A 15,565-nucleotide genomic window follows, 5' to 3' on the forward strand; every position below is an offset into this window, starting at 1 on the left:
TTGGTGAAGGGGCTCTTGGTCCAAGGAAATGAAGCTACCCTAACCTTCCTTGGATCATACCTGATTACCTCCCACTCCCCACGCTCTGTATGACGCCTACGGAATGACCATTTGGTCCTGGCGCTCTTTGCATATTATCATTCTTTCCATGCTAATCCTGTACTCTTTCCCACCTTGTCCTGAACAGGTGGTTCAGGAGTACGAACGAGCGGTCATCTTCCGACTCGGTCGACTCCTCAAAGGCGGAGCCAAGGGTCCCGGCATCTTCTTCGTCGTTCCTTGCATCGATTCCTACAGGAAGGTCGATCTCCGAACCGTCTCCTTCGACGTCCCGCCACAAGAGGTAATGTCCACTATAAGTAGCCTTACATAGCTAGCTCACTGTGTCACTGCTGCCAGTAATGGTAGCAATAACAGAGAAATTAGAAGCAATAATGGACAAAATTAACGGGATAAATTGCTTTGAAAGGAACAAAATTATTAATACGAATAAGGGATACTGTTAGGAATAGCTAGTGGAAATTATAGGAATAATAGGTGAAAAAATAGTTTAAATAATAGCTGGAAGTAAGAGGAATATTAAAAGAACTTTGGTTCATTTCTCTTAAATAATTAGCAAAATTTAAAAAAAAAAAAAAAAAAAAAACTAACTTAATTTTAAACAAAAAAGACAGCAGCAGTGGGAAGTATTTACGGTCAGAAATAGAACAATGCAACGGAAAATGACGACGAAGGTAAATGAGAAGAATACGACAAGAGTAGACAAAGTTACTCTTGTGGGTAATAAAATAGCTTCTTAGTAACTAATAGAGAAGTATGTGATAGACAAGAAATGTACCAAGAATATCCCAGATCAGGCAATTTTCCGTGTAAATGGCGGTGAAAATTGGAGAGAGAAATTTCAATACTTAAGATACACAGTTAAACAAATTTTCAAATTGTGGAGACGGAGGTGAAATTTGAGACGGTAATAGTGAAAAATGGTAATACTGAATTTTTATGAGGTAATATTTAAAACTGAAGTAATATTTAAATGTACTGAGGATATTGTGAAATTTACTGTCATAAGAATAATATTTTGAAAAATGTGAGAGAAATTTGAGGAGATATTATATATTGTCGAATTAAAAGTGCAATTTGAAGAAATACTTTCATGTAGAAATATTGAAAATTATGGAAACAGTAATAATAAAAGATTTACGAGTAAGATTATAAGTGATACTTTTGAAAATGGAGATTAAACTTAAAAAAAAAAATACGTAATCTGAGGATATTAATATTATTTTTAAAGATAAGAGCAAAACCTAAAGAAACTTTACAGATTGTGAGGAAATAATTTTGATATTTGAGGAAAAAATTTAATTTGTGGTAAGAGCTACATATTAGATAATAAATGTGACCAGGAGATATTAGTAAAATATTAAACATTGTAATAAATATTGAAAACACAGATATAATACTACAGTTATGGGAAAGAGTTTGAGCTGAGGAGATAATTGTGGTGTATTAGACGACACTTAAGGGGATATTAGTAAAACTATAGTCGTTAATATACAAGTTAAGATTATAGCAGTGAAGTCAATAGTGGAAAAAACCTGTGTAATGAAATATTTTACGGTCTCTAAATTTTTTTCCAAGAATTTATAGTGTTTTTGGGTGTAGGAGAGACATATAATTGGTCATATGTTTTTGTAATTGAGGGATTATACCAAGTTTCTCAGGCCACAATATATATATGTAGGTTTAAGACGTGACATGAAACTTATGTTACACTTAAACAGTTTAATGATGTGGAACAGCAGGTCCAGTTAGCCGCTATATTCTAGTGTTTTATTCAGTTTTTTAACCTCTGTATAGCATTAACTCCGTAAACCATAACTCTTCATTAATTAATATGCTGTAACTTAAATTAGTTTCTTAATTAAAATAAATAATTAAAAATATACGTTGCTAAATTAGTGCTGCTTAAGATAATGTAAAATATTTTGTAATAAGAATTATTTTCCATATTTTCTTCTTGTGTAATGTCTTTCATACAGATATTAATATTTTCCTGCAAAATATCCAATAATTTTTTTGTATGAAATTAAACCGGTGTTAGTAGCACCAGCTTATTTTTTTTTTTCAATAAATTAGCAATATTTAAGAAACAAAAATAATATGTTGTCTGTCTAAATTATATTCATTTATTTATCAAATGACTATAAATTTTTTAATTAATTTTCGTATTAATGATTTCAGTTTACTACTTTACATATACGTTGTTTCTTTTTATGTAAAAGTTTTCCATTATAGATAAACTTTTATTTATGTGAATGTGTTTTTTATTTAATCTAAATTTTTTTTTTTGTACCCTAGGATGTCATACCTAAAATTCCCATTACTGGAACATATTTAAATATGTATCAGACATTCAAGATTAACCTAAATCAGAGGAATTATAAAATTAACGAAAAACTATTTTTTTTTCTCGAATTTTTATAACCTCAATTTTAATTTCAGATTGGAAGATCTTAACATACCTTTCCTCTGGCCACTACCTGCATTTTTTCCCTATATATGTACTCTTATATGTACTGTCACTACTGTACATGTATATATATATATATATATATATATATATATATATATATATATATATATATATATATATATATATATATATATATATATATAATATATATATATATATATATATATATATATATATATATATATATATATATATATATATATATATACATATATATATATATATATATATACATATATATATATATATATATATATATATATATATATATATATATATATATATATATAGATAGATAGATAGATAGATAGATAGATAGATAAATAGATAGATAAATAGATAGATAGATAGATATACTTTTTGTATGATTACTTTTAAAACCCATTTCAGAGACTTGTACTGTTATTATTATCACGTCAGGAAATATGCAGGTTCTTTTTTGAATACTACTTAACACACCCATACCAGGATTATATATATATATATATATATATATATATATATATATATATATATATATATATATATATATATATATATATATATATATATATATATATAATATGTGTGTGTGAAGCCTTGGTGATTCCTTCTATTAAACAGTGTTTTTTTAAATACCTTACATATATACAGTTTATGCATATTACATTTTGTTGATTTTTTGGACTTTTTTCCCTTTACTGTATCTTGATTTTTGCCATTTGGGTTGTCTTTTATAGCAGTAGAATGAGTTAGTGTTTTTTGCTTTTGTAAATTAAGAGAGGCCGTAAGACTATTATTCATCTAGTTGTGGTGAAGGTCTATAGAAGATCATAGAGGTGGTTATATTGTTGATATCGAGTCTGGCATCACCTCTCATGCTGTTTTACAAGTTGTGTGGATGTGACATACAGACCACAGACATAAATAGACGTAAACTATATCTAATTTTTCATATAATAATATGACTAAACTGTACAGAGATAGATATGTATAAGACGACCGACTATATAACTTAATTGGAAATTCTTCTACTAGTGTGGATGTGACGACAGATTCAGATAGAGTTATTGATTCCCCACCATCTTCCCCCTCCTCCCCCACCCCCGCCCTCACGAGCTTCCCCCTCCTCCCCCACCCCCGCCCTCACGAGCTTCCCCCTCCTCCCCCCCCCCCGCCCTCACGAGCTTCCCCCTCCTCCCCCACCCCCACCCTCACGAGCTTCCCCCTCCTCCCCCACCCCCGCCCTCACGAGCTTCCCCCTCCTCCCCCACCCCCGCCCTCACGAGCTTCCCCCTCCTCCCCCACCCCCGCCCTCACGAGCTTCACCTCCAAACACAGATTTGACAGTCAGGGATGTGCTGAGGTACTAAGTGACAGGAGATCTGTTTGTGGCCAACTTGTGACAAACTGCCATCACACACTGACAAGTTGCCATCACACAGTTGTGACAAGTTGCTGTCACATGCTTGTGACAAGCACATACCTGTTGCAAACTGTCATCACACTTGTGACAAATTGCCATCGCACACTTGTCACAAACTGCCATTACACACTTATCACAAACTGCCATCACACACATGTCACAAACTGCCATTACACACTTGTCACAAACTGCCATTACGCACTTGTCACAAACTGCCATCACACACTTGTCACAAATTGCCATCCCACAGTCCCAAACTGCCATCACTCACTAGTCACAAACTGCCATCACACCCAAGTCACAAACTGCCATCACACACAAGTCAAAAGCTGCCATCACACACTAATTATAAGCTGCCATCCCACACTGCCACAAACTGCCATCCCACACTGTCACAAACTGCCTTCCCACACTGTTACAAACTGCCATCACACACAAGTCAAAAACTGCCATCACACACTAACTATAAACTGCCATCCCACACTGTCACAAACTTCCTTCACACACATGTCAAAAACTGCCATCACACACTATAAACTGCCATCCCACACTGTCACAAACTGCCATCCCACACTGTCACAAACTGCCATCACACACTAGTCGCAAACTGCCATTATCGATACGCTAATCACTAACACCACTGCCATTATCATCCAAACCATCAGTACCACCACCACTACATTAACTTCCACCACCACCACCACTACAGTAGCTACCACCACCACCACCACCACTACTACAGTAACTACCACTACCACTACCACCACCACCACCACAACAACAGTAGCTACCACCACCACCACTACAGTAGCTACCACCATCATCATCACCACCACTACAGTAGCTACCACCATCATCATCACCACCACCACCACTACAACAGCTACCACCATCACCACCACTACAATTGCTACCACCACCACCACTACAATAGCTACCACCACCACTACAGTAGCTACCACCACCACCAACCACCATCACCAACCACCACCGCCACCCACCACCACCACCACCACCCCCACCCCCACCCACCACCCACCACCCACCACCACCACCACTACAGTAGCTACCACCAGCACCATCACCATCACCACCACCTCCACCATCACTACAATAGCAACCACCACCACCACCATCGCTACAGTAGCTAACACCACCACCACCACCACCACCACCACCACTACAGTAGCTACCACCACCACCACCACCACTACAGTAGCTACCACCACCACCACCACTACAGTAGCTACCACCACCACCACCACCACCACTACAGTAGCTACCACCACCAAGACCAATACAGTAGCTACCACCACCACCACCAGTACAGTAGCTACCAGCACCATCAACACTACAGTAGCTATCACCACCACTACACTAGCTACCACCACCCACCACCACTACCCACCACCACCACCACCACCACCCACCACCACCACCCACCACCACCACCACTACCCACCACCACCACCACCAGTACAGTAGCTACCAGCACCATCAGCACTACAGTAGCTACCACCATCACCACCACCCTTATAGTAGCTACCACCACCACTACAGTAGCTACCACCACCACCACCACTAAAATAGCTATCACCACCACTACACTAGCTACCACCACCCACCACCACTACCCACCACCACCACCACCACCACCACCCACCACCACCACCCACCACCACCACCACTACCCACCACCACCACCACCAGTACAGTAGCTACCAGCACCATCAACACTACAGTAGCTACCACCATCACCACCACCCTTATAGTAGCTACCACCACCACTACAGTAGCTACCACCACCACCACCACCACCACCACCACCACCACCACTAAAATAGCTATCACCACCACTACACTAGCTACCACCACCCACCACCACTACCCACCACCACCACCACCACCCCCACCCACCACCACCACCCACCACCACGACCCACCACCACCCACCACCACCACCCACCACCACCACCACCCACCACCACCTCCCACCACCACCACCCACCACCACCACCCACCACCACCCACCACCACCCACCACCACCCACCACCACCCACCACCACCCACCACCACCCACCACCACCCACCTCACCATCACCACCACCACCCACTACCACCCACCAACATCCACCACCACCCACCACCACCCACCACCACCCACCACCACCCACCTCACCATCACCACCACCACCACCACCACTACAGTAGCTACCACCACCAAACTACAGTAGCTACCTCCACCATCACTACAATAGCTACCACCACCACCATCACTACAGTAGCTAGCACCACCACCAACATTACAGTAGCTACCACCACCACTACAGTAGCTACCACCACCACCACCACCCATACATTAGCTATCACCACCACCACCCCTACAGTAGCTACCACCACCACCACCGCCACCACCATTACAGTAGCTACCACCACCACTACCAGCACCACTACAGTAGCTACCTCCACCACCACCACCACCACCACCACCACCACTAAAATAGCTACCACCACCACCACTAAAATAGCTACCACCACCACCACTACAGTAACTACCTCCTCCACCACCACCACCACTAAAATAGCTACCACCACCACCACCCACCACCACCACCACAACAGTAGCTACAACCACCACCACCCACCACCACCACCACCACCACAACAGTAGCTACAACCACCACCACTAGTACAGTAGCTACCACCACCACCACCACCACCACCACCACCACTACTACAGTAGCTTCCACCACCACCACTACAATAGCTACCACCACCACCACCACCACCACTATAGTAGCTTCCACCCAAGTGCCCCTAAACACTAACAAATGCCAATGCGTTCGCTGACTGGCCTCAAAGAGGCAAGTTGGGATTTTCTCCAATGTTTTAGAGCTCTCTCAATATTTTCATTCTTCTCATCAACATCCTGTAAGAAGTCTATGTTGGCTTTTGGTGTTACATTATAGTGCTCACGATGTTGATGTTGTATTAAAGTAACTATTCAGAGAGTAAATGTTAAAATGCACATTCTAATGCATTGTTAACATATACATTCCAATGATGTTGCATTATCATACACATTCTGATATGATGACATACATATTCTGAAATGTTACCATAAACATGCTGATGATGTTGCGATAACACTTTCTAATGATGGTATGTTAACTTGTACATTCCAAAGGTGTATCAACATACTCATTCTGATGCTGCCATGTTAACTTACTCACCCGAATGAGGATATATAACACAATGTTGATGCCGAATATACATTTCGCTTTCTCTTGATTCTACGCTAACACACATTTTGACAATGGTTCCACAAATACATTCTCAAAATATTGGAAATATTGGAATATTGGAATCCTAATAATCAACAGTGTTTTCCATACCTCACTAAAACGATATAAATGAATGAGATCAGTTGAAGATCTAAAAATTGGTCACCTTGTTGATCTGAAACGTTCCTATAGATAAGTAAATAAATAAATAAATAAATAAATAAATAAATAAATAAATAAATAAATAAATAAATAAATAAATAAAGAAATAAATCAGCGATACAGGATGACTTCACAAATAATACGTTCAGTTTATGAGAGGAAACATTACACAGTGGGACCACCGTGGACCATCACGGGCAGTTGATGGTCCAGGGAGGCCCGAAATGTCGTATAGGATCTCTTCTTGAGAGAGTGGTTATTTGTGAATTCAAATAGATGAGCTGTGAAATTTGTTACTGTTGAGGCCAATTCTCATTATTATTCCAATGACAAATGCACACTGGGAAATGAAAACACTTTCACATGTTGAAAGTCAGAGGACATACAGTAAGTCTGGTTTCAACGTGTGCCTTGTGTGCCTTGTGCTTTATCATATTGAAAATACTTTCTCACAGTCAACCGTACCTTCTCACAGTCAAGCGTACCTTCTCACAGTCAAGCGTACCTTCTCACAGTCAAGCGTACCTTCTCACAGTCAAGCGTACCTTCTCACAGTCAAGCGTACCTTCTCACAGTCAAGCGTACCTTCTCACAGTCAAGCGTACCTTCTCACAGTCAAGCGTACCTTCTCACAGTCAAGCGTACCTTCTCACAGTCAAGCGTACCTTCTCACAGTCAAGCGTACCTTCTCACAGTCAAGCGTACCTTCTCACAGTCAAGCGTACCTTCTCACAGTCAAGCGTACCTTCTCACAGTCAAGCGTACCTTCTCACAGTCAAGCGTACCTTCTCACAGTCAAGCGTACCTTCTCACAGTCAAGCGTACCTTCTCACAGTCAAGCGTACCTTCTCACAGTCAAGCGTACCTTCTCACAGTCAAGCGTACCTTCTCACAGTCAAGCGTACCTTCTCACAGTCAAGCGTACCTTCTCACAGTCAAGCGTACCTTCTCACAGTCAAGCGTACCTTCTCACAGTCAAGCGTACCTTCTCACAGTCAAGCGTACCTTCTCACAGTCAAGCGTACCTTCTCACAGTCAAGCGTACCTTCTCACAGTCAAGCGTACCTTCTCACAGTCAAGCGTACCTTCTCACAGTCAAGCGTACTTTCTCACAGTGAAAAATACTTTCTCACAGTCAAGCGTACCTTCTCACAGTCAAGCGTACCTTCTCACAGTCAAGCGTACCTTCTCACAGTCAAGCGTACCTTCTCACAGTCAAGCGTACCCTCTCACAGTTGAGTGCATGCACTCGGTGCTATAATTAGATTTCCTAAACAAAATAATATTTATGGACGTGGATTTGCTATACACTGCAAATACGTAGATTGCTACGACTCTCTGTTATTATGTCTGCTTTATACACAATACTGACACTCAAGGTATATAGGTATTGTATCAAGGATCAATATTGTCTGCTTCATACACAATACTGACACTCAAGGTATATATGTATTGTATCAAGGATCAATATTGTCTACTTCATACACAATACTGACACTCAAGGTATATAGGTATTGTATCAAGGATCAATATTGTCTGCTTCAAACACAATACTATACAGTATATGTCTGCTTCATATACAATACTGATGCTCATTGTAAAGAATAACTGGTATTTCGTCAAGGATCAATACTTGTGTTGGTGCATTCACTCTCATATACAATAAGAAATAAATTTTCAAGGATCAATAATTTCATTAACGAATATTCAGGAGCCAGTGTTGGCCATCCAGTCTTGCAGCAGAATGTTAGAATATTCGTGGCAAGTGTCCTACAGCACGTGGAGAATGGGAAGTAATCAGGTTTGATCCGTGGATGAAATGTATAGCTCCAGTTACCTAGATGGTATATCTCTTGGCGATACTATTTAGGCATAACCTAGGTATAACCTCAATTTAATTAAAAAGACTCGTGAGGAAACACTAGGACATATTTATCGGAAAACGTTTTGATCTTGGGACCTTGATCAATTCTCGTTTTCTATTAAATATATCTTAGTGTTGGCTCATGTGTCTTTTTAAACCAATTCCATAAATGAAGAATCCTCAGTCTGCATCGTGGTACCACTGCTTGAAGGGTGCATTAAGAATATAAATCCTTTCTCCGTGGTTGGATCAGTTCACATCTAATTACATGAAACTGGAAACCAAACGACGCTGTAATTCATGATAGCTTATTATGAAAATGGCGCAGACTCATGTAAGATAAATCTAGTAAAAGACTCTTGTTACAACTGGGCGACAATCACCAACTCAAATATGGAAGGAAATATTGTTTGCATGACAACAATCTTCTCATCCAAGGGTAACACACAATTTCCGAAGAATCACTGATTTCTTCTGGTTGCATGGTGACACATGGTAATACATGGTAACACATGGTAACGGCGTTAAAACAATGCACTCAAAATCCGCCATGGAAGCGTCCAGCAGTGCGAAGATAAACAAAAGTCATGTTGATGTTTTAAGGTGTGTTCTCTCGCTTATGGATTGACTTTGCCATACTTCGAGTTCCTGACCATTTTGAAAAAGACACGGGAAGTTGTTTAAATCTGATTCATTGTCTGATGGAGGCGATAACGTGAGAGAGAGTGTGTGTGGGGGGGGGACACTCTCTGTTCCTCATCTGACTAAAAAAAACTTATTTACTTGATCAACTTAAGAAAAAGATGGTAATAATATTTTCGTCTAAAGTCATGCTAAAAAAAATAATAAAACATTGCTGATATAATTTACTCAGTAGTGTCACACAAAACTCTCAGTAACAAATATTTCCTCTACTTTCCCTTCGATCCGGCGAGACTCTTAAGGTAAAAAGAGTGGGAGAGAGATAAATGAAGTTTGTAAGAGAGCGGTTTGTCTCGAAAAGTTTGTAACTTAACTCGCCCAGGTGCAGGCCACAGGGGAAGGGGGGATTCAGGGTTGGCACTTTAATGCCACCCACTTCGTTTAGGGTCGCCCAGGGTCCTCTCGCCACCATCTCCTAAGTTTCGCAAATTATTGCACCACTGCAGGAGTGGGCAGGAGTATCGTAGCCTAGGAGTAACGTTATCGTAATTCCTGGCATTGCCATTATATTCATTGGTTCATTGGGAATTTGTGGAACATGTGTGTGTGTGTGTGTGTGTGTGTGTGTGTGTGTGTGTGTGTGTGTGTGTGTATTCACCTAATTGTGGTTGAAGGGGTCAATTCATAGCTCCTGACCCTACCTGTTCACTTCACTGTGAGTGTGTGGGCGTGAGTGTCTGTGTCTGCTTGTGTGCGTGCGTGCGTGCTTGCCTGTGTGTGTGTGTCTTAAAAATGTATGTTTCTAAGCGTTCGTGCATATACTTATACTGTATATGCAGTAGATATCTTAAAAATTTATGATGCATCTCTAAGGAGATCTTTAAGTGGATGCCAGAATTTTTTACTTTTTTTTTAAAAAAAATGTCTCATTTTTAATCCGGTCATAACTAGAGAATGCCTTTTCCGATCGACTTCAAAATTATCGTGTTTGTGTAGATAACTAGGACTAGTTTCTTGGCACAACTAGTTTGTACATCTGCCTAAAGATCAAAATTATTGAACCACTGCCAGCATCTTGAAGTGAGAATAAGCATCTTACAACACCATGTTGATAAATGATGAAGAATCCACTGAGTGGCGAAACGTTTCCAGAATAAAGAAACCCAAATGTTGCCCAAGTGTCTCATATATCATCTTGGAATGACTCCAGTAACTTCCAAAATCCTCAGTTGCGGAGACTGATGCTCAAGTGTTGGAGCGTCGGAGACTGATGCTCAAGTGTTGGAGCGGCGGAGACTGATGCTCAAGTGTTGGAGCGGCGGAGACTGATGCTCAAGTGTTGGAGCGACGGAGACTGATGCTCAAGTGTTGGAGCGGCGGGGACTGATGCTTAAGTGTTGGAGCGGCGGAGACTGATGCTCAAGTGTTGGAGCGTCGGAGACTGATGCTCAAGTGTTGGAGCATCGGAGACCGATGTTCAAGTGTTGGAGCGGCGGAGACTGATGCTCAAGTGTTGGAGCGGCGGAGACTGATGCTCAAGTGTTGGAGCGTCGGAGACTGATGCTCAAGTGTTGGAGCGGCGGAGACTGATGCTCAAGTTAAATCCTGTTATATAAATTCCTGTTTGCTTGTTGTGAGCGCCTTTAACACTTAACGGGTGATATATCTCACGTCGGGATACAACGAAATTTGCCAAAATAGAAAAATAATTAAAGAAACCTTTGATTTGTTGGAATATGTGATATAAGTGAGTAATGTCGCTTCTGATAGGCTTTAAAGTTTCACACTATTGGTGTGGCTTCCTGAGCTCATAGTTTTGCTAATATTGCGTGACATTAGTCCCAATTTGCAAATTTAATTGAAAAAATAGTGATATTCCATTTATATTCAATAAGTGAACAATGCTTCTTATCGACTTCAAGATATTAATGGTAATGAATTTTGTAACATCTCCATGGAGAAGTGGAACAGAATTCTTCCTCCATAAATCATGCGTGTAATAAGAGGCGACTAAAATACCGGGAGCAAAGGGCTAGTAACCCCTTCTCCTGTAAATATTACTAAATTTAAAAAGAAAAACTTTCTTTTCTTACCGAGGCAGGGTGACCTAAAAAGAAAAACGGTAGTTTTTCTTTTTAGGTCACCCTGCCTCGGTGGGACACGGCCGGTGTACTGAAAAAAGAAAATCTAACACTGGGACGCTACTCAGTAAGTTTAGGCTGGGTTGGTGCGAATTTCAAATTTTACTGAACTTCTTCAGAAACAAGGAATCGTTGGTCTCAGATCAGTTACTGAAAAATTACAGTTCTGATCAACTTCAAGCTTTCACCATTAATGGGCTTTATGAGAACAAAGTCTAGCACATTCTCACCTCTCTCAATTTTAGTTTGTCAATTTTTTTTACATAGACTGTTATTAATGCAAAAACTAAGGAGTGCTTTTTCCGATAGGCTTGAAACCCAGTCGCTGATGTATTTTAATTGGAAATATTTTTGTATTAATATTGAGCTGTGTGAGTTCTAATTTACCATTTTTCTTTTCAATATATTTTATCAAATTTATTTTCTTAAAAAAAAAAAAAACATGGCAATGAAAAATGCTTCCTTACAGTGCTTAATGTGATAATAATAATAATAATAATAATAATAATAATAATAATAATAATAATAATAATAATAATAATAATATTATTATTATTATTATTATTATTATTATTATTATTATTATTATTATTTCTATTATTATTATTATTAGTAGTAGTAGTAGTAGTATAAATGAGGGACGAGACATGAAAAAAATATAAATTCTACAAAATTTTTCTTTCTCCAAAATTTTCGCTTATTACTCTAAAATTTCGTATTTATTTGGCTTCAGATTTTCAAGTGTTGCAATATATCTAGAACAAGATTAATGGGGCTATTTGCATGCCCAGTGAACAACGTTACGTTGAAAATGGTACATAATACCGACGAGTTGGTGATTAAGACACATGTGCAACAGTTGAGAATACTGCTGAAACATTTTCGCCTACACCGTAGGATTCTTCAGTCAAAGGCAGAGGCAGCAGGTGTAGTAGTGAAGATAATGTAATCAGTCCATCAACCTTGGAGATATGAGGTGGTCAGTCCCTCCTGAGGGACTGACCACCTCATACCTCATATATTTTACACTTATAATGGTCAAATCTGCTCCAACACTTGAGCATCAGTCTCCGCTGCTCCAACACTTGAGCATCATTCTCCGCCGCTCCAACACTTGAGCATCAGTCTCACCTGCTCCAACACTTAAGCATCAGTCTCCGCCGCTCCAACACTTGAGCATCATTCTCCGCCGCTCCAACATTTGAGCATCAGTCTCCGCTGCTCAAACACTTGAGCATCAGTCTCCGACGCTCCAACACTTGAGCATCAGTCTCCGCCGCTCCAACACTTGAGCATCAGTCTCCGCCGCTCCAACACTTAAGCATCAGCCTCCGACGCTCCAACACTTGAGCATCAGTCTCCGCCGCTCCAACACTTGAGCATCATTCTCCGCCGCTCCAACACTTGAGCATCAGTCTCACCTGCTCCAACACTTAAGCATCAATCTCCACTGCTCCAACACTTGAGCATCAGTTTCCGCCGCTCCAACACTTAAGCATCAGTCTCCGCCGCTCCAACATTTGAGCATCAGTCTCCGCCGCTCCAACACTTGAGCATCAGTCTCCGCCGCTCCAACACTTGAGTATCAGTCTCCGACGCTCCAACACTTGAGCATCAGTCTCCGCCGCTCCAACACTTGAGCATCAGTCTCCGCCGCTCCAACACCTGAGTATCAGTCTCCGACGCTCCAACACTTGAGCATCAGTCTCCGACGCTCCAACACTTGAGCATCAGTCTCCGCCGCTCCAACACTTGAGCATCAGTCTCCGCCGCTCCAACACTTGAGTATCAGTCTCCGACGCTCCAATACTTGAGCATCAGTCTCCGCCGCTCCAACACTTGAGTATCAGTCTCCGACGCTCCAACACTTGAGCATCAGTCTCCGCCACTCCAACACTTGAGCATCAGTCTCCGCCGCTCCAACACTTGATTATCAGTCTCCGACGCTCCAACACTTGAGCATCAGTCTCCGCCGCTCCAACACTTGAGCATCAGTCTCCGCCGCTCCAACACTTGAGCATCAGTCTCCGCCGCTCCAACACTTGAGCATCAGTCTCCGCCGCTCCAACACTTGAGCATCAGTCTCCGCCGCTCCAACACTTGAGCATCAGTTTCCGCCGCTCCAACACTTGAGCATCAGTCTCCGCCGCTCCAACACTTGAGCATCAGTTTCCGCCGCTCCAACACTTGAGCATCAGTCTCTGCCGCTCCAACACTTGAGCATCAGTCTCCGCCGCTCCAACACTTGAGCATCAGTCTCCGCCGCTCCAACACTTGAGCATCAGTCTCCGCCGCTCCAACACTTGAGCATCACTCTCCGCCGCTCCAACACTTGAGCATCAGTCTCCGCCGCTCCAACACTTGAGCATCAGTCTCCGCCGCTCCAACACTTGAGCATCAGTCTCCGCCGCTCCAACACTTGAGCATCAGTTTCCGCCAATCCAACACTTGAGCATCAGTCTCCGCCGCTCCAACACTTGAGCATCAGTTTCCGCCGCTCCAACACTTGAGCATCAGTCTCTGCCGCTCCAACACTTGAGCATCAGTCTCCGCCGCTCCTACACTTGAGCATCAGTCTCCGCCGCTCCAACACTTGAGCATCAGTCTCCGCCGCTCCAACACTTGATCATCAGTCTCCGCCGCTCCAACACTTGAGCATCAGTCTCCGCCGCTCCAACACTTGAGCATCATTCTCCGCCGCTCCAACACTTGAGCATCAGTCTCCGCCGCTCCAACACTTGAGCATCAGTCTCCGCCGCTCCAACACTTGAGCATCATTCTCCGCCGCTCCAACACTTGAGCATCAGTCTCCCCCGCTCCAACACTTGAGCATCAGTCTCCGCCGCTCCAACACTTGAGCATCATTCTCCGCCGCTCCAACACTTGAGCATCAGTCTCCACCGCTCCAACACTTGAGCATCAGTCTCCGCCGCTCCAACACTTGAGCATCAGTCTCTGCCGCTCCAACACTTGAGCATCAGTCTCCGCCGCTCCAACACTTGAGCATCAGTCTCCGCCGCTCCAACACTTGAGCATCAGTCTCCGCCGCTCCAACACTTGAGCATCAGTCTCCGCCGCTCCAACACTTGAGCAGCGTAGGTTCCAACTTGCTTTTTTGAAGAAATTGAGAAAATTTAAATACTGCTTTTCATGCGATAATTTATGAATGATGCATTTGATTAGCATCAACCCTTCACCAGTGATAACTTCATAATTCAACTTCTAAGCGCTTTCAAGTTTAGTATGCTGATGCATTTTAGAATTTTGGTTTCTCTGAGTTCAGTTTCCGAGTTGGTGTATCTTAATGAAAGGTCTGAATTAGATTTGGGCTGTGTATGTTCTAGTTTGCCATTTTTATCGAAGATATTCGGATATTAATTTCCATATGATGACTTGTGACTACCTTCTCTGATTTGCTTCAGATCTACAGCACAAATATTTAACTACTTTATAAACCTATGCCGCACTTTGCACTATTCCAGTCGCGAGCATTGAGGTACAGGGGACTGATGTTATTCTATACAAGGATAACT

At 41.8% G+C, this 15,565-nt stretch overlaps 1 protein-coding gene across 12 annotated transcripts in view; it reads left to right on the forward strand.

Annotated features, from left to right (window-relative positions):
* LOC128684495 (band 7 protein AGAP004871) overlaps window positions 1-15,565 on the forward strand; it is a 1,214,601-nt gene that overhangs the window by 1,006,912 nt on the left and 192,124 nt on the right. For all 12 annotated transcript variants that reach the window (XM_053770702.2, XM_070096985.1, XM_053770705.2 and 9 more), the window contains one exon: window positions 188-343. In XM_053770702.2, coding sequence (XP_053626677.1) covers window positions 188-343 — 156 coding nt within the window. The remainder of the gene's footprint in view (window positions 1-187; window positions 344-15,565) is intronic.

This window comes from Cherax quadricarinatus, chromosome 4 (genome assembly GCF_038502225.1).
Source record: "Cherax quadricarinatus isolate ZL_2023a chromosome 4, ASM3850222v1, whole genome shotgun sequence".
Classification (NCBI taxonomy): domain Eukaryota; kingdom Metazoa; phylum Arthropoda; class Malacostraca; order Decapoda; family Parastacidae; genus Cherax; species Cherax quadricarinatus.